This window comes from Protopterus annectens, chromosome 2.part0 (assembly GCF_019279795.1).
Source record: "Protopterus annectens isolate FY-2018-M chromosome 2.part0, PAN1.0, whole genome shotgun sequence".
Classification (NCBI taxonomy): Eukaryota; Metazoa; Chordata; order Ceratodontiformes; family Protopteridae; genus Protopterus; species Protopterus annectens.
This window is the reverse complement of record NC_056728.1, coordinates 1273776393-1273803908: the sequence shown is the minus strand read 5'-3', so window position 1 is coordinate 1273803908 and position 27516 is coordinate 1273776393. Positions and strand designations below refer to the sequence as shown.

Genomic DNA, 27516 nt, shown 5'->3' with positions numbered 1-27516 from the left:
TGTCATTTATGACAATAATCTTTAAATACAAAGCACAGTGTGAAGTATAAAGTCTCCCTAGCCAGATAGTTAGTCAATCTGCTACTGATGCTCTGTACAGCAAAACAAAAACAAGCCAGCAAAAATGAACCTTGGTGTCTGAGGCATCTTTAATTTAAACTGTTAAGCATCATTTTCCATCTTTCTCTCACTTTTTTATGATCACAGTTATAAACACTTCACCTTAAAGCACTTTTTGAAAATTTAATGTAACAGTGCTACAGCTCACAACCTCAATATGTCTTACTGATGTAGTAAAGAGCATTGCACTTACCTGAAAGATGAAGGCCACTTCAGGTACATAGAAGTTGTGTTCCTGTATTTTTAACCCAGCATCCAAGTTAGCCTGCAACCAAAATGACAAAACACTTCTTATTCTATTAGCACCACTCAGTGGACTGCAGAAATGCAACAGATTCAACCACAGTAATCTGATAACCCCTTGTGAGTCTTATATTCTGGGAAGAAAATCTGCCTCAAGATGTAAACATCATAAATGTCAAATTTATGTCAAGTACTCATAAAATACATAGCTTTATGTATTGACTGATGTAATGCATGTCCCTGAGGTGCCATAGATTTCAATGTCTGGAAAAGATTTACATACAAATGTTTAGAAAAATATTAAGTATAACAATTCATAATCAAATCAAATTTCCAAATGTTATTTATATAAAAACACAGTGGTTTGATATGAAGCATGGCACATGAATTACAGGTATTCTAAGCAAGCTTGAAGAAATAGTTTATTTTTCCCTTACCACTGCAAAGTACAGATATTGAAAGTGATGCTGCTGTAATACCCATGATAGAATCTTAGTGTGCACAGAGAAGGGTTGTTACAAACAACAGGAAGATGGCAAATGTATAACTTCACATCTGACCATTAATTCAGACCCCAATATTATACTTACAGTGAAAAGCTATCATCCAGATAAAGTTAGAAATCAAAGCAAAAGAAGTGCTGTGAATGTAACCATTGGTCTGTTAGTGTGGCATCAGAAAAAAGAACACTACAACAGACTAATTTAGCTACCAGGCAAACTAAATCAGTTTAATATTAAATTAAATAAGAAAAAGTATCAATATTGCTGCACTATTCAACAGCTTAATTTCAGCTCTCCAAGTGTGAAATAGAAACCGAGATGTAAGGGCCAGTGACTTTGCCACTTTTAGTAAATACAGTTATTGGTTAGTAAGTACACTGCCTGGATGGCAGCAAAGATGAAACTTGGACAGCTTGAAAGAAAATCAGATAGAAACGGTGAAGAAAAAACAATGACTAGGAAGAATCCTGCAGCTGTTCAACAAAAAACGATTCAAGCTCCAGCTTTGGTGCTTGAAATGGCTTCCAGTAATCTAGAGGAAAAATACATCAAATGTGCTCAGAGATAATTAAAATAAACAAAACACTGAAGGAGTACATCAACTCAAATACTAAATGACTAGAGAAAATTGAAGAAGCTTTACACAGTTAATCAGGTGAACTGATAAAACTGCAAAAATCAGAGGCTGAAATGAAGAAAGTTAGAGGACAGAGCAAGTAGGGAAAACCTGAGATTTCTGATGTACCAGTGAAGCTGAAAGGAACAGACTGTGTTAATTTTATGAAGGCACAAATAAGCAAATGTTCTGGTATTCCACAGCAGAAACTTTTAATGGAAAGGACACACCATGTGCATACTCCAAACCTGGCCACGAGAAAGCAGCCAAGACCTGTATTAGTAAAGATGAAATCATACCAAAAGAAAGAGTTGATCTTCATAAAACTTAGGAAGAAGGGAAAAGTATAAAAATGGAGACAGTAGAGTGTTTGTGGGAAATGATTATTCACTGTACACCAGGCAGAAGAGAAGGAAATTTATTCCAGCAATCAGGGAATGTTGAGATGCAGGTGTGAGATTCAAGCTGCTGTATCCAACTGTCTTCAGAATATTTTTTTCCTAAAGGAACAAAGTTATTTTTTGATTCAGAACAGGCTAAGGAGGAAATGCAAAAGTCTGTCCAATAAGAAGTGAGCCATCAAACAGAAGGGTACTCTGTTTCTCATTCTTTTGATAATAATGCAAGATACTTCACCATTTAAATATTTTCCAGTGTTCCAAAGAAAAATGCTTGAGAGACAGAAAAAAAGCATGTGAGATGACTAGAAGAGTTGAAGTACCTTAAACTTGAACTGGAGTCTAGGGTTGGGAGATGGAGATGAACAGAAAAAAGACCAGCAACATGGAAATTAGTGAATAAATGTGAGATTATAAAGCATAAATGACATCTGCGAAATATGGTTGTACAAGAAATGAAAAGATTGGACTTTTGTTGACTTTGTTAACTTGTAGGGTACTAAAAAGCATATGCCCCACTTCATAACATTTTGGAAGGACACTTTTTGTGTAAGCAAGTAAAAAAAAAAACATTGAATGTAATGAAAAGATTCCATTAGCAAATAAATGTTCAGTGTGAGTTGAGACATCTGCAGCTGACAGCAGCTGTACATTTTGTACTTATATTTGCATGGGTGAAAGCTGAGTACAGGGCCAGGGAATAAAAAACAGAGAACTTTATTTTTCATATCTGGGAAGGGAATAAAGATAAGAAAAAATAAACAGCAATTTGTGTAAGTAGGACAACAGGCTGTAATATGCATCTTAGCATGGATAACCTTAATTTTAGGTTAGGTATTGCCTGTGAGAGTCAGTTTGAGGCAATTGTTTCTATCATGATGGTTAAACTTCATTATTTGAAGTTGTACATGGTTTTGTGTGTTTGTTTTTAGTTTATAGGTTATGGGGGGGTATTCTGGGGTGTGTTTAGTTTATTGTCTGAGGGTTTTCATTTAAACACAAAATCTTGTAAAATGTAACATAAGTTCAAATGGAGTTGATAAGAAACAACTGTATAAAGATCAGCCTGCCAAACATTAGTGAGTGCATATAACACAAATGTTAGAAATAGACATTTTAAAAAAGATGTTATATATAAATAAAAAGATAATACAAAAACTGAGAAACTGGATGCTCTTGTTTATGGATATGAATAGCAAGATACAAGCAGTGAAAATGTTTTAGTCCCTTTAGTTTTATATATAGGCCAAACATATTTTTATCAACCAGAGGAACGGTTGTGGACTAATAATTAATAAAGAGCTGAAGGAATTTATCTGGGGAGGGAAGACAGCAAGCATCGGGTGGGATAGGTTGATCCTTCCAAAAGAACAAGGTGGTTAAGATTACTTGATTTTAATGGCTATTTTAGAGCTACACAGTTAAGGCTTACATACATAACACAAACAGAAAGCTACAATATTTTGGCAGAATAAAAGAGGAAAGGGATGATGATGAAATGGAGAAATTCAGGAAATGAGAGAGCGGGATTTTGAATGCAGATCCTTAAAGAGAATAGCAACAGCCATACAGAATATTACATTCATAAACTGGCAGAAAGTATTCTAAGAACTAAGCCAACATGAAAAAGGAAAAAGGAGATTTTGCCGATAGGGATGACTGCAATTAGGGGGTACATAGATTATGCAAGAGGGGTCCGGAATGTATTGAAGAAAACTGGCAAAGGAACCAAGGTATTAGGAGAAAATAACAAGAGAGGGAAAGGTAATAGAATGGGAAGAGGCCAAGAAGACATTTGTACTGCAGGCTAGATACTGCCTTTCCTATCAGGTATTGATATCACAATATAAGCAAAGAGAAAGGGATAAGGAATTCCTAAGTAAATGATCTGCTCTGGTAGAGTTTTAGTTGAATCTAGAACAGAAGTTACTGTTAAAAAATGGATAATTAGTAGGGCATCTAGAATATTGCATGATAACTATAGGAATCAATCAGAAAGTTTAGAAAAGATCACGAACAGAGACTGGATAAGCAATTTACAAGGAAACAATGGGAGGACATATGAATAGGTCCCAAGTATGTAACACAGTCTAGAAGGTTTAGGATTTTTCCTTGGAAGCGTTTGCATAGGTATTTTTATACTCCAAGCAGACTCCAAAGATTTTTTCCTCAGGTAGATATCAAATGTTGGAGATGTGATGGGGAAGAAAGTGGTTAACTGGGAATATATATTTTGGGAGTATAATGAGTTGACAAACTTCAAAAATCCCCTACAGAGTACTCAGAAATAGTGGTGAGCAAATTGATATAATTAAGGAAATAATATTTTTTGAGCTGAGATACAAGATCTGAATTGCCTAGACCTAGTAAGGCCTTGCTGAGTTTAATTCTGGTGGCTGCCAAACAAGCAGTTACTAGAAAATGGAAATCAAAGTATTAACAAAGAGTATTTGAAGTACTGAAAATTGTAACAGATATAGATGAAGTGAAAGTGGAGCGATAGAAAAGAGTAAGAGCAAATTAGATAGAAAAATGGAAATTGTGGGAACAATATACATGCAGAATAATGTTTTGTAGTAGAAGAGAGATTTAAGGTAAGGCTGGAAATCTGCAATTTATGTAATGTTAGATTGACTGATGACAGTTATACAAAAATGTGAATGTGATGTATAATGCTTGCAACTAGGAACATGTTAATATGGTTTGTTTTCTTTTATATAAATGCAATTTGCCTATGTCTTAAATTATAATTCAATAAAAAGTTTTATAAAAAAGAAATATATGACAAGTCTAAAACATATGGGTTACATTTTAACATCAGTGTGACTGAGGCCATACATGTAGATAATCAAAGCAACGGTGCAAATAGGTTCATAGATATATACCTGGCTAGCGACCACAGGGGCCTTTTTAAGCCTAGCCATGCATCACAAATGTGTTTGACAAGTTTAGGAACCTTAAGATTATTCTAAGGTATATATGCAATCTAGAGCTTGGGTGGTCAAGCATTTACAGGGTGCCTCTCTCCATTAGAAACATAGGTGCTAGGTGGATTTCTGATTCCCCATCCACTGGTCCAAGTTATGATTGAATTGGATTAAGGAAGAACTCTACTTCACATGGATGGGAAGTCTGTTCCTGAGAACAGTTCACCTCTGAAACACATATCTGTCCCTCTAACTTGTCAGATTTATGGCACCAGCAAGGTTTAAGTCATAAGACATTTATTTTACAGATATGTAGAAAGTCTATCAGAGTGGAATCCAATAATGCCTTGTATGCTAGGAATAGATTGCCCCTCAACAGTCACTAGGAGACCAAGCACAGGGATAGAGCTTTGAGTTGATGTGTACAGAGCATGTTGTTTATGTCCTGTATCCTTTTTGTGAGGAACATATGGGGAGATTGCAGTTGTTGTATGTGCCTAGTCTGGTACATACCAAAAGGGGCACTGTACTCAATGATTGCTCTGATGACAGCTGAATACGATGGACTGATGACTTCTTTGGATCTAGATACCATACCCTTGTTTAAAAGTTGTCCAGCATAGAATGATTTCATAACTACCACAACCACATGATGGTCAAATGTCAAGTTACTGTCTACATTCTTCCCCAAATCTCTGATTACTGGGTCTACTCTTAGGGGTTTGTAATCAGTGAGGTAGTTTCTAGGTGTAGCCAATTTCCCAGGAGATATTGGTATGCATTTCTTGGCACTGATTTTTTGACAGTAGCTCTGGCACCATTTATTTGACTGAGTCAGCCCTTCTTGTAAGATATTAGTGTCCAGGGGGTATCCTATGACTGCACCTACTGTGCAGTCATCATCAGACTTGGTCAGTCAGAGACCCTTGGTGATGGCCTTGACTTTAGTGAAGTAAATATCAAGAAGGAAAGGATCCATCACTGAGCCCTGAGGGACTTCATTAGCAACCAGGCTCTTTGTGGAGCTGGACTCTACTATCCTAACTTCTTGGGTCCTATCTGAGAGCCACCTGGCTATCCATAGAGCGGCATGGGGCTTTATACTTAATTCCATGAGCTTGTCTACATTGCCATAGTATTGTATCAAATGCCTTGGAAAATGCACCATTTTGCCCTCATCTGTCATTTTGCTGAACTTCTTGAAGAAGTCTACCAGGGTGAGTAACCATGATCTGCCCTTGATGATGCCAAACTGGGTTGGATCCAGTGTCTGAAGATTTCCTGTATCATTGTTAATCATTTTCATGATAATTCTTTCCATGGCTTTGGATATGAAACTACTCAGACCTATGAATCTACAGTTACCTGGGTCCATTTCAGTTCTCTATTCATGTAGTGTGAAGTCTGTTTGGAGGCTATAGTTAAATAGTGACTCTAGTGGTCCTGATAGGTCATGTTTCATGCTATTTAGGAGGTATCCTGGGAAATTATCAGGGCACATCAATGTGATATTTCTTGCACTGGAGACTGCATCAAAGGACCTGATCTTTACTGATTATTTTGGCAGCCTATGTTTGATGGTATTTTCTGAGGTTTGGCTGTGTTGGGGAGAGAGAGTGGAAAAAGTAGAGCTGAATTTGTTGGCCAATAGATTTTCTATATCTTCTGGCTCAGTGTAGGTGGATCCATTTACAAATAGTTCTGCACATTGTTGTGTACTGCCTTTGGGGGTGTGGACATAGCTTAAGAAAGCCTTATGGTTGTCCTCGGTCTGGGAATATCTTTTTACCTCAAATTTGGCTTTGGTAGACTTGATATGCCATCTGAGTTGCTTGATGAGACTGATGCAGGATTTTTTATCAGGGTGGGCATTACACTTCCTAATTTTTGCCATGACTTTCTTCCTTTTGTTATACAACCTATTGCTGTTAAGATTCTACAAGGGCAACTTGGTTTTAGAGTTTCTTTTGCGCATCTTCCTGATAGGCACAGCTGTCTCTATGTATATATTAATGTGATTGAACAGGGTCACTGTAAACAATTCTACATCAGCAACAGTGTTCTGTGGGTTTAGAGTGGGGCTTGAAATTTTGCCAGTTATGAACTAATAGTAGGAAGGTTGCCATGGAGTAGTTCCTAAATGTTCCGGGGTTGGCATTAGTCCCAGGTTTTATTTTAATTTCAAAGAAGACAGCTTTACAGCTTGACCTTACTAGATAGAACAGTACACTAGAGTGGTTGCAGCATTCTCCCATGTTAGTGAGGACCATATCCAGTATGTTCAAACCTCTAGTAGGAGTTTGAACTATCTAGTCCAGGCAGTTTGTATTGATAAAGCCCAGAAATCACTAGGCCTGCAAGTATGGGGTCATGTATGATTCCCACTTTATACTGGGGTAGTTAAAGTCAACCATGAATATAATATTGGGTTGAATAGTGAGTGTTTCCACTACATTTAAGTATTTCCTGGGTCAATGAGGGGGACGTATAGCTTGTAACAATATGGTATGGGACTTTTTTGTGGCAATTTGGATACAAAGCTCAAGCAAGTCATCCTGTTAGACCAGCCTTGAAGTATGTTTGTTTTTGATGTTAATTGGGACACCTTCACCTTTAGTCCCTGCCTGTGCAGTATCTGGTCTAAATGTATCGAAGGAATTGTGGCCCTGCACCGCTGGGGTGCTCTCTGTGGCTTTAAACCACTTCTTAGTAACTGCACAAGCATTTGCATTCTCGGGGGTGAGGAAAGCTTGGAGGCAGTGGAGTTTCTTGTTTAGACTCCTGGCATTGAGCAGTAATACCTTTATATTTTCTAGAGTTGGTTTTGCTATGTCAGATGGTTTGTCAGGTTGCTACTGCCTAAAAAGGCACAACAGGGGAGGATAATGTTTTAGACAATATTTGAAAGACTATGCAAATGTCAAGGTCTGAAGTCAAATAGGTGTTAATGTGATTTTTTTGTGCAGATGTAGCATCCTGCACAATTAATTAACACGTAATATGCCCATTACAACTACACTTCTTAGCAAGCTGATGGAATGAGCTATAATATAAGAATGGTACAATAAACAGGATTTCAAAATGCTTAATAACCTACTGATAGCAGCATAAATAGGGAAGAACAGACCTTGCTTGCTCTTAAATAATGGGCGCAAGATCTGGAAGAGTTTTGTTTTTGTTCCTCAACTTAAAGTTGAGGTGGAGGAACCAAACTGGGAGATTGCACCAGGCACCAAAATATCTAGCTACACTTCTGCTGTGATATAAATAGCCAGTTGTGTTGCAAGGGGATACAAGTTACAATGGTATAGGAGCTGAGAACATACAGGAAAATAGCCAGTTTCCTATTGATCTATAACACTTACCACTGCATGGATAGCTATTTTAGGCACTAGCAAACCCTGCACTTACTGGAGGCTCCCTATTCCCTATTCCTGGGGAGCCTCCAACCACAGCAAGACCTCTTATTTGGATATTTATTACATGTCTGTCAAACCAACAAAAGTTAGTACAGCAGTTTTGTGTAGTTAATAAACCAACGAGTAATAATAACTCTTAGGATGAAAAACCCTAAGGTTTGGCATCACTTTTTCTCTTTTATAATTTGATATCTCTGGTTGCAGTAACAGTGTTTTATAAAAGCAATAGACTTCAAAATGTCATTAAATATTTAACATAGTGCCCTTGACTTGGTTAAATCCTGCTGGTGGGCATTCTCTACACAAAAACTAACACCATAGCTGGCTTTCAGCACGGCAAATGACTGTGGGAGTCCCCCAGTCATCCTTAACTATGTGGGGACCCACAAATGTTACTGCTGGTTGGGGAAAAATAAGAAAACAATACATGGTTTATCCTAAACATGGTTGTGATATGAGTGAGGTACGTGTTAGAGATAAGCAGCCCAAGTAACCAATCTCATTGCTTACCTGAGATTTTAAGAAGAGCAGATGTTCCTGCTCTTCAGGGATGTTTTTATCTTTCAGGTTTTATAAATGCTGGTATCATTATACCAGATACTATAACTGTTAAAATTCTTTGCTCAAGAATTCTGGGCAAAGCCAAAAATAATGGCATAGTAAAGGCTCAAAATAAGGAGCACTTTTTAAATATTGCTTTAATTCACTTAAAAAGATAATATAGTAACACATTTGCATTATTATACATTTCTGGACACTAAGAAGTATGAAACACTTATGTCTGACATTGATTGTCAGTAATCCTGAGTGATTTTATTACAAATCAAAATTGTTGAGGGACAGGGCAAAAATAAGAAGCAAAATCAGGGGCATTCTGTGAATTAGAGACACGTGAATGATATGCATTACTCCTGAAGGCTGTAAAACAACAGTCACTGATCACATGTGGTGGTACTAGTGTTGCATAATGCTCCCTACTGAAATGTTGGCACTCAAAATGCCAAGTGCCGAAATAAAAAAAGACACAAAATCTGGAGAAAAGTGAATATGAAAAATCACTCTTTTCCTTAAAAGTTCTTTTTGTTGCCCTCCTGCACTCCCCACACCCCCCTGAATTTATTTATACCAACTTTGAGATTACCATACTGCAGAGAAAAGAGAATATTCTGAGAAATGGCATCTTGGACTTAGTATATATAAGTTGATCTTTCGGCCATTCAGTGTCTGTGTTTCAGGACTCGCTGTAGCAGGTCCTGACATCTCAAATGGTTACAGTTGCACAGTGTTTCGCTATTTTGTGAAATCAGTGTAAAACTAATATTGCTATGGCTTTGTGTGTGTGTGTGTGTGTGTGTGTGTGTGTGTGTGTGTGTGTGTGTGTGTGTGTGTGTGTGTGTGTGTGTGTGTGTGGTCTCTGTCCTCAGTTACACCCATTCTAAAACCAGCCCTGCTCAGAATGTATAGCTGGTCACTATAGCTTATGTGGGAGCTAGAGATGATGCTACCATTACTTCTTTAATTTTCCTCACAATCAAACCTCAGAGATGTGCACAGGAAATCATTATAGCTTTGTTGAGGCTGGGGATAGTATAGTCATTCTTTCCTTTTCATTTCTTACAGACCTCAGAAGTGTGCAAAGAAGGTCACTATAGCTCGTTTAGTGGGCAGTGCATTGTCTAGGAGCAACAGGCTGGAACACATTACTGTGATCACTAATTTTTCACTTTCCTCACAATTATACATCAGGCATGTATACAGGTGGTTGCCTTTGGGAGTAGGGGTGAGGAGTGTAGAGGCATACTCTGTATATATATATATATATATATATATATATATATATATATATATATATATATACATATACATATACATATATATAAAGACAGTCACTTAAAATACATGACTGTGGATATCTGAACCTTTAATTTCATCCCAATCTGACACTAGAGGGATGCACAAGCCTTACACTGCAGAGTGTGTTACTCAATTTACAGAAGTACAATCTAAAACTGAAATATAGAGCAGACAAGAAACGGAAATTAGATGCAGCAGATATACTGAGGAGAATCTATCTACCATTCACATTTCCTCTTTTTAATTTCTCCAAATGTTTTCAGTTTTTATTATTATGATTGGACTGGGCCATATTCATGAGTCAGGATATGATTATAATTCATGGCATTAGTATTGCTTCAATCTCTGATATTTACCAGGAGTGTTTTTCCCAGCACCAACTATGTACAGAGAATTGCCCATTTCTGCAATTTATATGAGGATACATGTATTGGTAGCATATTTAAGTATGTCTGTAAATGCTTTCTTATTAGCCCTGTTGTTCCTACTAGTGCTGGAACTCTCTTATTGTATTTATTCCATATTGCTGTTATTTCTGCTTCCAAATATTGGTAATTAAGGACTTTGTGTCTCTCTGCATGTAAAACACCATAATCACTGAGTAGCATTCAAATACTATATCTGGTTTTCTTCCATGTATTTTCTCAACTGTTGCTGTTGGGTGATCCCTTGTTATCCAGACTTCATCACTGTTGATAAACCTTTGTGGCTCATTTTCCAGTACTTCTCAGAAACTTCTATATTGTAGTGTTTGCACACTCCTTAATGCAAGAGATTGCTTTTCCTTCATGGACAATAAGAACAGTGTCCAAGACTTAACAGTCAAAGCTAACAATTTTACTAGGCCTAAGCAGCCAACAGAAAATATTCTTTAGAGAGTACATAAGTCACATCTTGGAACAGTGAAGTGCAAGCAAAGAAGAAGAGGCTTTATGTGTAGGCCAATAATGTCATCATAGATAGAAAAAGTCATAAAGAAATGTAATATGTGTAATAAGTCACATAACACAGAAAAAGGAAGCAAAGTAATTGCTAGTCTCCTGGGTCAGGTTAGCAATACAGAAAACCTTTGTCCACATGGCCATGTGGGTAGATATTTTTATAGTTTAACGACACTGTGAACTTAGTATCTGTAGGCCATTACTCTAGGTACCCTGATGTGATCACATTGACAAATACTACAAGTGGTAGTGTGAACACTGACATATGTCTTCTCTAGACAAAGTAAAGCTAATGCTCTCATATCAGATAACATTCAAGAATGCTACATTTAAAATGTCTGAACATCAGTGGATGTTTATGTATGTCAGTATCAGACAAAGATGCACACAACAGAGTGGCCAGGTAGACAGAACTATCCAGTCAAAAATAACACTAAAGGTAACTATGGGGGATGTCATCCTGCAGTTTTGGAATATATGAATACACTGCTGAAAGCTCTCAATGTCTTACTAACTTAATTAATAATTTGTAGAAGATTAAAAAGCCAATTACTAATATCTACAATTTTACCAATGCCAGGAAATCAAAGCAAAATAAAAGAGATGCTACAAAATAAATCAACAAAGCAGATATTTTACTACAACAAGCTCTCTGGAAGAATCTTAGGACCACTGAGGAGAGACAGAATAAGAATCCTGATTCTTGCTAAGGCTTAGGATCAGATCAGCAGCCTGAAGTTGAAGAAGTAACGGGTAAAATAACTGAAATTAGTTCTTTAGTGATATTAAGAAAAGATGGTCTACTTTATAGAAAACATAAAGGCATTTTTTTATGACGTGAATGCCTAGTTCAACATACAAGCTAATAAAACACAGAGGTACAAAGCTATACTAGAGCCATGTCAGAGTTGCATTGTACCTGAAGAAAATATCACTGTCAGATAATTTACCATTATCTGAGCAAATAAAACTGCCCCATACAGATCAAAAGTCTAGAAAGAACAGTTCCATTCATGTTTTAGATCTGTATGATCACTGAAGAAATCAGCTAGATATATGAACAGTTTGAAAGCTGATCACGTAACTAAAGACTGAAAAGTTGCAATTATAAAAATACATACCTACCCCCCTTAAACAGCTTATCAACCCTAACTGCACATCTCTATCTGCTCCCAACCTGTGTAACTTTCTCTAACTCTCTAGACCTTGTCTCACATTAACTTCTCTATCTAAGCACATTACATACATTCTTATCTGCATAATGTAAGATTTTACGTCTGGTGACAAAACTATTGTTAGTCCTTCTGAATGATGTAGGATTCTAAATCTGACAGACATAATGATTAGTTTACTGTAGCAAATCCTTGTTTTGTATGTATATGTTGCTTTGAATATTTTCTGTAAACCAGTTGTTGATTGTTTACTTATTTTTGTAAATTATAATCTGTAGAACATGTGGAGCTTTTCCTCCCAGGCCTCTGCTGAAAAAGGGCTACTTAGCTCAGTCGGACAAACCCTGTCAACAAATATAAAATAAAATAAATAAACATATTAAATATGAATATACATCAGTCTGATGGAAAAACATGACATGCTCAATGTAGAGTTAAAAATAACTTAAAAATAATCAATATACAGAAATACATGATATCTTTTAGAATATTGTGGGGCACTCAAACTAGTGTATTGCATCTTCCCCAAAGTAAAAATCACTTTATTTGTTTTTAATCTGTGTTTTTTTAACAGCTGAACTTCCCGTTTTTGGGACTCAGACACATGTACACAGCTACTGTTTCTATTTACAAATCAGCTGACAGGCTATTTTTAAAACAGGCCATCAACTGTGCATACACTCTATACAGAATGAGGTGATACCTTATTACAAGTCCTCTTGTCATTCAGTGGGCATACAAACAATATTTCACTGACGGCTGCTTGGGCTACTAGCTGAAGTAGTAAGCAATCTTCCCTAATGGCATTGACTCAAGCATGGTTCAGGTGAGCGGTACCTGAGGCAGCCTGATTCAAAACTGAAAGAAAATGAAGTGACTTGTGGCTAGGACTGAGAGTACAGGATAAAAATGTTGCCTTTACTAAATAAGTCTTTTAACTTAAATTTCAAGCCAGAGAGTAGAACTGGCAGTGTCTCTTGGTAGATCATCCCGAAACCCACAACTGAACTAGTCTTTGATTAAACTAATTGTTCTTTGTGTATAAACCATCACATTCAGATCTAAATGCCACACTTCTCACTTTTTACATCATGATTCTATGAAGTGTGGCAAACAGCCAGGAATATATAGTACCATGCAGTTCCCAGGGACAGGGAGGTCTCAACTGGCAGAAAAATAAGACTTTCAGATCAGTAACAGATTTTGCCATGAGGTAGAAACTGGCAAAAGCAGCAAAGCCCACAAAAAATAGTACACACACACACACACACACACACACACACACACACACACACACACACACACACAGATGAAAGACCAAAGGGGGTATATATCACATCATTGAACGATGCAAACATCGAAGCACAGAACATCGAACTGAAGACATCGAACTGGGAACATTGAAATGGGGAAAAAAACACACGTGTGGAGTGTAGGTCACAAAAAATTGCTCCATGCAGGGGGTGCAAGACTCCATCCACCCCCCACTTAAATATACCACTTCAGAGATCGCACTTCAGTGCACTACAGTGCGTAAATGGAAGATTTCCATTTCCTACACTGTAGCAGGATCTTGGAATTGGTATATTTAAGTAGTGTGGGTTTCATGTCCGTGTTGGATATTCCCATTCACAGCCTTTTGATGTTTTGCTGTTTTGATGTATTCAGTTAGATGTTTTGTGCTTCGATGATTTCAGTATTCGATGATGCGATATAAACCCGACCAAAGGCATGGGCACGGAAAGCAATGCATTCATAAAAAAAAAAAAAAACACTAGCAAAATCAAAAAGTAGTGAAGCTTGAGAGGCAAATCTTGACATCCATAATGAGAGCACATAACAAGCACTTATGATCAGAGAAACACCATTATAATTCTTTGTAGTACATTCACTCCTATGGAAGCAGCTACAATGTAGGCAAGTTCAGTGAACTAATGAAGTGGGGGTGTGCTAGTGTGTGCATGTGTATGGCTATGAGTATACCTCAAGGGACTAAAGGTGGAGGTATCTCAGTCTATGTCAGTACCAAGTATACCTCAAGGGCTTAAAGCTGGAGGAGTCTCAGTGCATGTTAGTACCAAGTATACCTCAAGGGACTAAAGGTGGAGGAGTCCCAGTTTGTGTTAGTAACAAGTACACCTCAAGGGACTAAAGGTGGAGGAGTCTTCGTGTATGTTAGTACCAAGTATACCTCAAGGGACTAAAGGTGGAGGTGTTTCAGTCTATATTATTACCAAGTATACCTCAAGGGATTAAAGGTGGAGGTATCTCAGTCTATGTCAGTACCAAGTATACCTCAAGGGACTAAAGGTGGAGGTATCTCAGTCTATGTCAGTACCAAGTATAACTCAAGAGACTAAAGGTGGAGTAGTCTCAGTTTGTGTTAGTAACAAGTACACCTCAAGGGACTAAAGGTGGAAGAGTCTCAGTGTATGTTAGTACCAAGTATACCTCAAGGGACTAAAGGTGGAGGTGTTTCAGTCTATGTTAGTACCAAGTATACCTCAAGGGACTAAAGATGGAGGTGTTTCAGTCTATATTAGTACCAAGTATACCTCAAGGAACTAAAGGTGGAGGTATCTCAGTCTATGTCAGTACCAAGTATACCTGAAGGGACTAAAGGTGGAGGTGTCTCAGTCTATGTTAATACCAAGTATACCTCAAGGGATTAAAGGTGGAGGTGTTTCAGTCTATGTTAGTACCAAGTATACCTCAAGGGATTAAAGCTGGAGGAGTCTCAGTGTATGTTAGTACCAAGTATACCTCAAGGGACTAAAGGTGGAGGAGTCTCAATTTGTGTTAGTAACAAGTACACCTCAAGGGACTAAAGGTGGAGGTGTTTCAGTCTATATTAGTACCAAGTATACCTGAAGGGACTAAAGGTGGAGGTGTTTCAGTCTATGTTAGTACGAAGTATACCTCAAGGCTGATTAAACAGGAAGTTCATCCACATCTAAATCACCCTAAATAAAGTCATTTACCATACCATAGCAAGCTATAGGTAACCATCAATATCACAAGAATCCCACAACTCTTATCCAGACCTACTAGAGGCACTCTCCATCCAACCAAACACTCTCGTCATGGGAGACTTCAACTACCCCTCTATAGACTGGGAAACATACACTGCCTCCAACTTGCAGGCACGTTTCATAGACTTTATTAACATAAATGCCCTTGATTAGTTACTGCACACTTCAACTAGAGGTTCAAATATACTGGACCTGATTCTGAACAATATGGGAGAGTGCTTTAATTGTAAGCTATCATAAATTCTGCTGATGACATCAAAATTCAACAAGAGGGTCTAAAACAGACACGTGATAGATGCCAAAGCCATAGATTAAAACTCAATGCAAAGTGCACCGAGGCAAATTATTCCATTGATAAGACACCCCTAAGACTTGACCTAGTAGAGATCTGGTCTTTGAACAACAGGTAGCCAAGGTAGTAAGAAAATCATTCAATGTCGCCCAACTTATAAGTAAAGGTATGGCATCCAGGTTCAAGAAAGTTATAGTACCACTCTACTCAGCCCTTATTTGACCCCTCATTGGGTACAATGCCCCTTTTACCATGTACCTGACTAGGCATATGCAATGGATGTAAAGCCCACAAAGGTTCCTCACCAAGAAAATCCAGGGTGTTAACACACTGTCCTATACAGATCACCTTAGAGCCCTTTCTCTATGCTCAGTCTCTTACAGGTTGTTGAGGGTTAATATGTGCTACTGGTAAGGCATAATAAAGTTTGATTTCCCTGGTTTGAACAGTTGTGGCAAAATTGATAGATGTTTTTTTATTTATTGAGTTTTATTTCTTATTGAGGCTATTTTGGTGAAGAACAATGCTATTTTATTGGGGTGTCTAGACACAAATTGTATCATTTTAGTTACAGTGAACATAGTAGTAATAATAATAATAAAAATCCCATTTGTTAAGCAGGTAGACCCTCTGGACACACAGTCCCTTTTCACAGTCAACCAGGGAATGTCTCATTAAGTGACTAGCTCAATGTGACACAGTAAGCAAATGAGGACTTAGGGAATCAAACCCTGTACCACAGGAACTGCAGCAGGCATTAGTAGAGTTAAAGGAATATGCACCATGAAGCTGCATTACTAAATGTATTTCTGAGAAGCATGCACAGTGAAATTATGAGCTGAAGACATACATCATTTGAAGGTTGATGACAGAGAGAGACAGAGAAAGACAGAGACTGAGAGAGCCAGAGAGAGAGTGCAGTGGAAATAGGGATCTTAGAAAGCAGAGTCACATACTAACATGGAAGGTAAACATTCCAAAGAATTATGTGTGAAGTACTATGTATAGCTACTGGTGTTCGGCTGTATGTGTATGGGCTTAGCTACCTCTCAGCCTGTTACCTGATAGATGCAAGTAAGGTACAGTTAAAGAAGGCTACCCGAAATACGAATTATCAGCAACTTATACATACAGAGAGAGAGAGGGCTATCAGCCAGTCAAAATAAAATATTGGGCACAAGATACTTGGCAGTAGGCTGCCAAAATATAACAAATGTATAATAAAGAATAGTCCTACCCATCAAATACTTATATCCAGGGGCATAGTCAAATTTATGGAAATGCATACCAAATTTTAGAGTTCTTTCACCCTTGTGCACACACACACAAATGTACAAACATGTAAAGCACAAAACCAGCCACCTAAATACAGTGCACATCTGTGAGATCCCAAATTCAGGATTACAGTCAGAAAATTTTGATTTTGTATACCAAGGACTTCTATTGCTATATCCCCAGACTTCCTTGTGTTCTACGGTGTGTAAAGATGTAAGCATTACAAATATGTAATTAAAACTGAAACACATAACATTCCAGTACTTGTGCCAGAGGTCTGCACTTGAATAGCTAGTAATATATCAAGCATCTATCACTTTGGATGCAGATACCTTCTTTTCTAGCTCACATACCTCCTTTCTGTTTATATACTTGAAATGAGAGGCTTGCTGTCCTTGAGAAAAGCAAAATGCTGTCTCCTCAGAAATTAATTTGTTCATTATGGCTTACACAGTGTATGCTTGACTGCACCTGTGCCATTGAAGTCTCACAGGAAGCTGGTAGCACTGACAAGTGACAGATATGCTGGTCTATAGTGGTAGAATATGCAAGGAAAATAGGACTGGACAGACTAAGGGTCTGAGTGGTCAGTTGCCACCCCCCCTCCCCCAGTTATAGGATTATGGGACATATGTTCAGGAGCAGACATCTGACCTTTGAGTAGTATTTCAGTAGGCTACCTACCTGGTAAAGGATCTGAAGTATCTGTAAAGTCATTTTCAGTTGGTTTACATTGTTTTCACTGCATTCATCCACTGTCTTTTCAAAACACTGCTTGGACACCCTTTGATATAGATTCACAAACATCATGAAGTAACTTGTTGGGAATGCAATCAACAATGATACTGCAGTGGATAAAAATGACACAATAGAAAGTATTAAATTCACTGGAAACCAATAAATGAAACAAGCTAAATACACTAAATTGAAACTTTTAAGGAAACAAACACTGTTTTCAAGTCATTCATCTAAACATTCCTTGTTTAAAAAAAAAAAAAACTTCCTCACCTGGTGGCACACAAATGGGGAAAACAAAGCTTCCAGGTCTGCTACAAGTGATTGCGTACCATTAGCTTGTGATACACTTTTTCATTTTGAGATGTGCTGTAATTCCCACTAACCTGTTCTCTATTAAGTTAAAGTAATTATCTATCCCTACCAGAACCCTGATCCTAATACTAAACTTCCACCCAGTCCGTAAACCTAAACTCCTGATCACTCCATAAATCTAAAATTCCCCCTCCCCACCTTAAATCTAATCTGTTGATTGCTCCCTAAACCTAAAATCCCCCTCCCCTCCCTAAACCTAATCTACTGATTACTTTCTAGACCTAAAATCCTCCTCCCCTGCCTAAAGCTAAAGTCCTCCCTCTGTGTTTCCGTTTTAAACTTAATTAGGTCACAAGCACTTCCTGACTTCCTTCCCTAGCATGCAGCAACTGCTTGGCTGAACTCATATTTGAGTTAGAGCAGCTGGATGCATGGGTTACAAGCTATGTGAGTCCCTGGCATTGAAGAATTTGTCTTTGAATTCATGGGACTCGAGCTCTTGTAGTAGATCCAAAGCCTCATCAGCATTTGTAATGATACTTAATAAAAAAGAAAAAGGCAACAATATATTGCGGAATCAGAATGAGGTTTCTTCTGTAATAGCGCCAAAATAAAGAACATTTGGAAGTGTCTTTTCTTCACTTCAATATTATAATAAAGGAAGCTGTACATTTAAAAGCACAGATTAGCAAATGTGAAGAAAAATGAAATGTCTCTCCTGGGGTCAGCACTCAGGGTACCCACAATACCCTTATGCTTACACCAGTGCTGGTGTTGAGCCTCATTAAATACTTGTTCTTTTTTTCGTGCCTCTCTTTCTTCGGATTCCTCTTCCATATATTTCATATGTGCTCTTAATGATAACCCTGGCTTTTAACCCACATCATACTTGAATTTAAAAAATGGTGAAGTCAACATAAATAACTGTCATATTAGAACTTTACAAGTACTCTCTAAAAAGCACAAATTAATTGTTTTATCTTAAAAAAAGAATTTTCTTCCAAATGCCATACAGCAGTTTCTCAAACTGCTTTACTCTCTTACTAATGAATTAACAGTTATTAACAATTGGCTTCTTATTACTACTGTTTACTTAGATTTCACAAAAGTAATCGATGCAGTTGTCCAAGTACTTCCAAGCCAACAAAGCGATAACACTGCCATAGCCTGTCTGCCTACACTCTTTTCTATCTAACCACAACAGCCATTATCTCTGACCTCCCTTCTATAATTTGCAAAATCTCTTAAGGATATGTACCAGAAACCAAAAAGAAAAATGAAAAAAATATATATATTTATTTGGGTACCAGGACTGTTAGCATAGGTTAAGTACTAGGATAGCTACTTTTGCAGGCCATTTTAATCCTTGCAAATGTCCCTTTTTGTGTTCTAATTAATCTGTTCCCCCATTTGGTTAGATATTGGCCTTAATCATCCCATGGGCAATAATTATATATTACCCTAAAGAATAAATGAAATTATACCATAGATAATTTGAGGGGACCCATGCATGGGATAAACCATTTAGGAGCTGCCTCTGCCCATTAGTAGTACAGGAGTAGTCCTGGGGTACATTTTCTGTTTCCCATCCATAGATCCAAGGTGCATTTGAATATATACAGGGATGAATTTTTGTTTTATGTGGATAGGGAGTTTGTTCCACAACAGCAGCAGTATCCTATGCAAGATATACCTGTCCCTCCAAACCATCCTGTTGATGTTGCAGAAGAGGTTTAGATCCCTCGAGTGAGTATTTCTGATGCCATTGGACTTGCTGATGTGCAGTAAGTCCATCAGTAATGGGTTGGAGAATGCCTTGTATGCCAGACAAAGGTTACCTCGTAGCAGTCTGATACCAAATATAGTGACAGAGCTTTAAATCAGTCCATGTAGGATATGCTGTTTGGCCTTGTAATCTGTAAAGTTATTTTGTAAGGCATTTCTGTGGGTGTTCCAGCTGTTGCATGTGTTTGGACAGATACATGTGAAAGGGGCCATTATATTCAATGACTGCCCTAATGAGGGCTGAGTAAAGGGGGACAATGGCATCCCTAGAGCTAGACATAATCCCTTTGTTTATAAGCTGTGCAACACAGAAAGACTTTCTTACAACAATGGACACATGTTGGTTAAAAGTTAGGTTACTGTCCATGTAAGTTCCCAGACTCAGAACAACTGGGTCAGCTCTTAGGGGTGTATTGTTAATATGGTAGTTCCTGGGATAGATGACTATCAATGCACTACAGTGATCAGTGAGTAACAGTTTAATGTGCAATTACTAACATGCAGCTCTGAGGTTTCGCCTTAAAAGATCAAGCTTATGATAACTTGGAGGTTTCTGTTTTTCTTGAGATAGTGTAAACTTGGAGTCAGAGTATTTATATATAAGTTGAAGGGTTTGCAACGGTACAGCCCCTATAACACATATCTTTTGAGTTTAACTGTGGTTTGTATTCGAGTGATTCTGATGTTTTAGGACTGCAGTGATATGACTTAATTACAAAAGAATTAGAATTTCATTAGGGAGCCAATTATTCATTAAATTTTATGAACCTGAGTTTCTGACATTATGCAATACTTTTAAAGCAACAGCTAAAAGCAACTGTCCAAATAGCTAAGTAGTTTTTGCAGTTGTCATAAAACATTATTATCACCTCAGAAAGAGCTTTTTAAATATCAGCAGATGACATTAAACTCACTGCTACTGTGACTGATAAGTTCATAACTCAAAATTCAAAATAAAGACACATATTTGTCAGTGCTGAATGTTGTTTTGTGCTGGAGACAGACTGCATCAAGATTCATATGTTCTTACTAACCTTACATCCAAGAAGACTATCCAGAAACTCAGCCATATCACCTAATACTGCTGGGAGACTAATAGTGTCCCTGTTAAGCAAATTATCCCCACATACACCCAGACTTTTTTTTTACTGAATTTTATAATTAAAACATATATAACAGCAAAAAAATAAAGACATATGTCATCAATAACATGGCAACAGTAAACAGTAAAACTCAGTACATATCTATATTAAAATTACAGCTAAGAAACTATATACACAGGTTCCATTTGCCTAATACATTAGACAAACTTTTGAACATACAAGTATTAATCATTAAAAAGTATTACACCCAGACTGGTTTAAAAAGTTGCTAGGAAAGTACTCTGTTAATACACTAGGGCAGCCAGGTCTATATTAAAAGACCGAAGACACATTCTTTCGAATGCATCTTGGTCGAACTGAAAAGGCTGAAAATGCAAAATATCAAAGTGGCTGTTAAGCAAATTCTTTCCCTGGGAAAGAATTTGCTTGGCCACTTTGGTACTTTGCCGTTTTCAGCACTGTAGTGCACATGTGTGCAACGAAATATATGAAGCAGACTGACTCATTTCAGTTTCAATCTGGTCTTAAAGAGTGACTGAAGCATTGCTGGTCTGCAGTTTAATTGCTTCATTCAGGAAATACTGACATCTGCTAATTAAGACCAGATTGAGACTGAAATGAGTCAGTCAGCTTCACACATTTCCTAGAAGCTACAGTGAAAATGCATCAGTGAAACTTATAACCAAATATATTTGTATGTACATGGTTTGTATTTACCCTTGGTCTTGTGGCCCAGGTCAAGACTGAAAAGAGTTTGTGGACATTCCCACCTGCCCAATTAACTAGTGATAGATAAATGAATAATGACAGGCATCTTAAGGTCTTCAGGAATGTTTGCAGTCAAGTAGAGATGACTTGCTATGGTTGATATTATAGTATTTTTCTATATGAAGTTAGCCTGCTACCAGCAAGTTGAACAGTAAGATGGTAGTGTTCTAAATCTTTGTTTTATGCATTTAGAATTAACCAGCAACACATTGGGTAAGTAAAAAAATGACAGATGGGAAACAATCTATCACACTAAGATGATAAGGACAGGAAGATAACTCGATCAAACAGTGAATAAGAATTTGTGTTTAATTGCACTTGCTTCGTAGGATCATATGATCATAGGAGGTTACTAGGCTAGTGACCCTAGGGTTCTTACAAGCCTAGCCAAGTTTTACATTATTTCCATGATCAGCACCTATCAATCTTGTCTACGAGGGACATAGGTGGAACCCCAGGGTGAATTTACAGTTACCCATCCAATCATCCAGACTGTTTGAAGAGGGTCAATGAGGTACTCTGCTTGATATGAAGCAGGAGTCTGTTCCAAAGGTGTTGCACCCTCTAGGATACAAATTGTCCCTCCAATATGTTCTATTAATGTCACATACCAGGTTAAGGCCATTAGAGTGAGTAACCTATGTACCATTTGACTTACAGATATGCAGCATTTCCAATAAAGCAGGGTCAAAGATTGCCTTATATGTAAGGTATAGATCGCCTCTGAGTAGTCTGTATGAAAAAGAATAAAGTGACAGTGATTTCAGATAATCCTCATAGGACAGATGCTGAAGACTTTGGATTTTCCTTGTGAGGAACCTTTGTGGTCTCTCCAGTTTGCTGCAGATGCTTGGAAAGGTACATACCAAAAGGGGTGCTGTACTCAATTATTGGCCTGATGAGGGAAGAGTGCAGGGAGGTTATAACTTTTTTCTGGAGGCAATGCCCTTACTTATGAGATGAGCAATACAGAATGCCCTTTTACCACTGTGGAGACATGGTGATCATTGGTAAGGTTGCTGTCAACCTGTGTGCCCAGGTCTCCCACCACTGAGTGCGTACATAGGGTGTTGTTATTGATATGGTAGTTAGCAGGAACATCACTCTTACTGAAAGGGATGATAATACATTTTTTTGCATTGAGTTTAAGGCCATAACTTTGGCACCAGTCATTTGTTTGCATAAGACCCTCTTGTAGTATGTTGACATTATTTGGAGATTCTATGACCACTCCCAATTTGCAGTCATCAGCAAACTTTGTCAGCCACAGACCTTTAGTTTTAGCTTCCACTTCAGAGAAATAGATTCCAAACAAAAGTAGAGGTCCCAGGACTGATCCCTGTGGAACACCACTGGTTACAAGTCTTCTGTTGGAGGTGGGTTCCCCTATTTTGACTATATGGGTTCTATCAGTGAGCCAGTTAATGAGCCATCTAATGATATATGGGTTGATACCTAGCTGGGTGAGTTTGTCAATTATGCCTGAGTAGGGGACAGTGTCAAAAGCCTTGGCTAAGTCTAGGTAGGCTGTATGCACAAATTCCCCCTCATCAAGGGCCTTGGTGACTGTCTTGAAGATGTCCACCAAGTATAACAGGCATGATCTCCCTTTGACAAATCCAAATTGAGTAGGGTCAAGTGTTTGGAGGTTACCAATGTCTTTGTTGATAAGGTCCATGGTGATTCTCTCCATGACCTAGCAGATAAGGCTAGTCGGGCTAATAGGTCTATAGTTCCCGGGGTCAGTGGAAGCACCACCTTTGTACAAGGGGATAATGGTTGTCTTTTTCCATTCAGGTGGGACAAAGCCAGCGCTTAGACTATGATTGAAAAGAGTACCCAATGGCATTGCTAATTCTTGTTTGAGCACATGTAGGACACAACCCAGGATGTTGTCAGGTCCCATGGATGTTGTGTTTTTGACCTTAGAGAAAGTATTCACAACCTGCTCTTTAGAGATACAGGGTAGAGGAAAGGTGGTATGAATGTCTTGATGTAAGTGTGTCAGGGAAAGGGGAGTGAAGTTTTCAAAAAACCTGTTGGCTAACAGGTTAGCAATGTCCACAGGCCTGGTATATGTGGTATCATTAACTACTATCTGAGCCTTACCTTTTAGGATACAGATGAACGCCTCATGGTTGTCCTTAATTGAGGAAGCTAAATGGGATTCATAGTTAGCTTTGAAGGATTTCACAAGGAGTCTTATTTGCTTGTTTAAGCTGAGGAGGGAGTGTTTCCAGTTTGGGGCTCACTCCCTCTTACTCTTAGACAGCAATTTCTTCATCTTATTGTAAAGCATGTCAATGGCAGTTGTCCACCAGACAGGCTTACTCTTCCGTGAGGAACTTGTTTTGGTCCTATCAGGTACGGCCGAGTCAATGCAGGTGTTCAGGTTTTTGTACAAAGCATTTGTGTAGAACTCAGCATAGTTGCCAGTTCCATCTGAAGGAGGAGGTGCAGGGAAGCTATTTATAACAGCCTATAAGAGGTTATAATCTGCTTTGGAGAAGTTTTTTTACTTTAGTTTGTGCTACAGGAGGTCAGGTGCGATAGTAACTTCAAATGAAACTGATTTATGGTCAGAACTCACCAGGAAGGTGTCACAATGGGGGTGCTACAGTGGTCCCCCATATTGGTAAGCACCACATCCAGCATGTCGGCACCCCTTGTGGTGGTGTCAACTAGCTAGTTCAGGGCATTGAAGTTAATGAATTTGAGTAATTTCCGCAGTCAATGGATGTGTAATTAAGTTGATCAGAACTATAGTGTTCGGATGTATCTTGATAGACTCAAGTAGATCCAAATAGGAAGAGTGAGTGTCCTGATTCATGGAGGGGGTCCTGTAACTGGCAATGACTTGAATAGGTGTTCTGCTAACAGTTAATTGCACCTGAAGAATCTCCAGGGAATCATGCTATGTAAACAATCTGGAGGTGTATTTATCTTTAATGAATATTGATACACCACCTCCTTTAGTTTTCACATCTTCAGTTTGTGGTCTGAATGTGTGGAAGGGGCTGTAGCCCAATATGGCTGAGGTGCTCTCCACAGCCTTGAACCAGGTCTCTGTAACTGCTCAAATGGCTATGTCTTCCAAGATAAGGACTGCTTCCAGTGCATGCAGTTTCATGTTAAGATTCCTACAGTTTAGCAGCAAAACCTGGAGGATGTTCTTAGATGGAGTTCTTATGTCGGTAATTTTGTCCTTAAGACACTGCCTAAAAAAGGCACTATGGGGGTGGCAAGGGCCTTGGCCAGTAGCCGAAATCCCAGGGGTGATAGATGAAGACCATGTCTGGCAAAGCATCAAGGTCTGTAGATTATGTTATCTCAGGCTGACAGATACTGGACCCTTTAGAATGACACCAGAAACTAAGCCAATTATTGAAGTCAATCATTGTCTGTTTGCATTGAGGCATCATCCTAACTGAAGATAAAATGCTGCTTAAGGCTAGGGACATACCAGCCTGAGACACATACTCCGAGAGCTCAATCATGTCTCACTTCATGTAGTCCAAAGAGGTATGTCTCAAGTCGTTCAACCCAACATGGACTATGACAGAGTCATAACAGTACCTGTTGTTGAAAGTCTTGAGTGCATGTTTGATATGGTGGATCCTGGCACCTGAGAGACAGGTGTCCATGACCTCATCCTTATCCAGCCTGGTGAGAGGGAAATCTGTGTGTCTCATGATGGAATCATCTATGGCTAATATGTTTGGTTTTGTGCTTTGCCTTAAGGGCTTGACAGGTGAGCCACTGTTATGTGACCTATTATGTGTGTTTTGTTCTGCAGAGGAAGTATTATGTGTAGCATGCTTGTGTTTGTGTTTGGGAGGTCTCTGGTGTTTAGGTATGCTTCTGGTGAGGACCTCTACATATGTAGGTACGTGTGATGTGGGTTTGGGTGGAGTAGGATGTGAGATGTGAATGCTGATGACCCGCTCATTGTCACATGTACTAACTGGTGTGTGAGAGAGCATGGATTTGATGTTCTTAATATAGTTGCATCTCTCTCTTGTTAAGTTTGTGTGGACTAGGAGCAAAGCGTTGTCGGTGAGCATGAGGTAGTTGCTACACTGCCTCAGAATACCCATGTCGACCAAGATGGCTGGAGAAACTGTGGGAAATCGTACATCTATAGTGTTAGGCAAATTTATATGGTCAGGAAGAGAGGCTGCACTTAGGAATGTCTAGTAGGTGAGAGGTGTGTTGGAACCTCTCAGGTTAGGCTTAGTGTTCTACCCGACAGTAGAGCTTCATTTTATATCTAACTATATAACCAATCTCCACATATGAACTAACATGACACAGAAGTTGCAGACTGTACAATGGTGTCACTGGAGTGGGAGAAAAGCAGTGCAGTATTAAGTTCACTTCTTATTTTTGTTCTCTGGGCACAAGATTGTCAAACCCAAAGAAACAGGAGGTAGTACAAAGGACATAGCATTTGTTTGCTGCAGGCATGGAGCTCAGTTTGGAGAACTGCGCTTGCTCGCGTGCATGAGTGTGTGTGTGTGTGTGTGTGTGTGTGTGTGTGTGTGTGTGTGTGTACATGCATGTTTGGTCTTGGGGAAAGTGGTTACCTAATGAAGGGTTCCATGACTCCTCCTTATTTGCTGCTACACCTCCCCATATACATCCCTTAGTTTCTCCACCCCTCAGTTTACCATCACAACCTTCCCACATCATCCACTTTACTTTTTCCCACCTTTTATTACATTTTGCCTTACTTTTCAGATTTTTTCCTGCATTCTTTTGACACACCTAAACTAAGCCAGACTACGTCATAATAACTGTGGAGAAAATAAATTAATTAAGCAAAAAGTCTGCAGACTGCTATGCTCCAAAAGCATTGGGTGTGTGTGTGCTGGTTCTATATGATTTGAGGTGCCAAATCAGAGCTCATGACTATGGAATGAAATTCAGTTTTACTCAAACATTGCTTTGTTCTGCATCCTTCAACATGTTCTAACTGGCTAAGACTGCATTCTAATAATCGTGGAATAAATAATCAAATTAAACTGGTAGTGCACAGGCCACTATGCCTCCATAAGCCTTGGGGTTATAGGTGTTGTGAGGTGCATTTTGGAGATATTGTCCAACCAGATGATCCAGTGACTTGAACAAAAAACATGAGCAAGGAAAGAAACCCAGTGTTATTTTTTTTCTTTCAAAGAAGAAATAAGCTGTGTCTGACACTCATAAGCAGTTCACAACCAAGAACTCAACTGTAACCATGTGCTACTCACTGTACCACTGTGTAAATGAGCAATTACTTTCACATACATTCTGCACCTAACAGTCTGCCATAGACAGCCACTTAGCATCCCCATGATGCATTGGGATAAAGCCCTTACTGTTCCATAGATGGCCCGTGTTCAGTTAATGGCATGGGTGTTGGAGGGGTCACTGGCAGAAGATGATTGTGAGTGCCTGATATTGGCTCATCCATCCTGGGGGGGGGGGCATTTTAAAGACTTGCTACAATATGCAGCACATAGGCAGGGATCATAGAGCTGCTAAGGCTGTCAAGTGGAAATGGGAGTTAGGGTACACACCCAGCATGCAGCATGGTGCTGTACAAGTATCTTTGATTTCCTCACTGGCCCTGGATTAAGGTGAGATTAAACCTTAGAAGACTAAGGTGGGACTAGTAAACCTGGTGAATGAGGAGAGGAGTTGGGGGCAGCTAATGGTCAGCTGCAGGGAAGGGAGAAAAAGATAGCCATTTATTGTGTACAGTTCTGATGCTTGTGATGGAAGGTGAAAGAAATAATGGCCATCTTGTTGCACTTATAAAAACTGCAACCCCCCAAATACACAGACAAAAGCATAAACCATACCAATACTATTTTAGATAATATTTTAAAGAAATGAGTACATGTATACATACATAGATAATGGACATAACAATAAAGCATTCAACCTTTTATCACACAAATGCACACTAGCTTTGCAAAGCCAGATCAGTGAGTTTTAAGCTGAGTGAAGACAAGAGGGTCAGTTACTTTCATC

At 38.6% G+C, this 27516-nt stretch overlaps 1 protein-coding gene across 4 annotated transcripts in view; it reads right to left on the bottom strand.

Moving 5' to 3' along the window:
* LOC122793445 (probable E3 ubiquitin-protein ligase HERC4) overlaps positions 1 to 27516 on the bottom strand; it is a 1684714-nt gene that overhangs the window by 239594 nt on the left and 1417604 nt on the right. For all 4 annotated transcript variants that reach the window (XM_044061446.1, XM_044061448.1, XM_044061445.1 and 1 more), the window contains 2 exons: positions 17477 to 17637; positions 314 to 385 (listed from right to left, as the gene is read on the bottom strand). In XM_044061446.1, coding sequence (XP_043917381.1) covers positions 314 to 385; positions 17477 to 17637 — 233 coding nt within the window. The remainder of the gene's footprint in view (positions 1 to 313; positions 386 to 17476; positions 17638 to 27516) is intronic.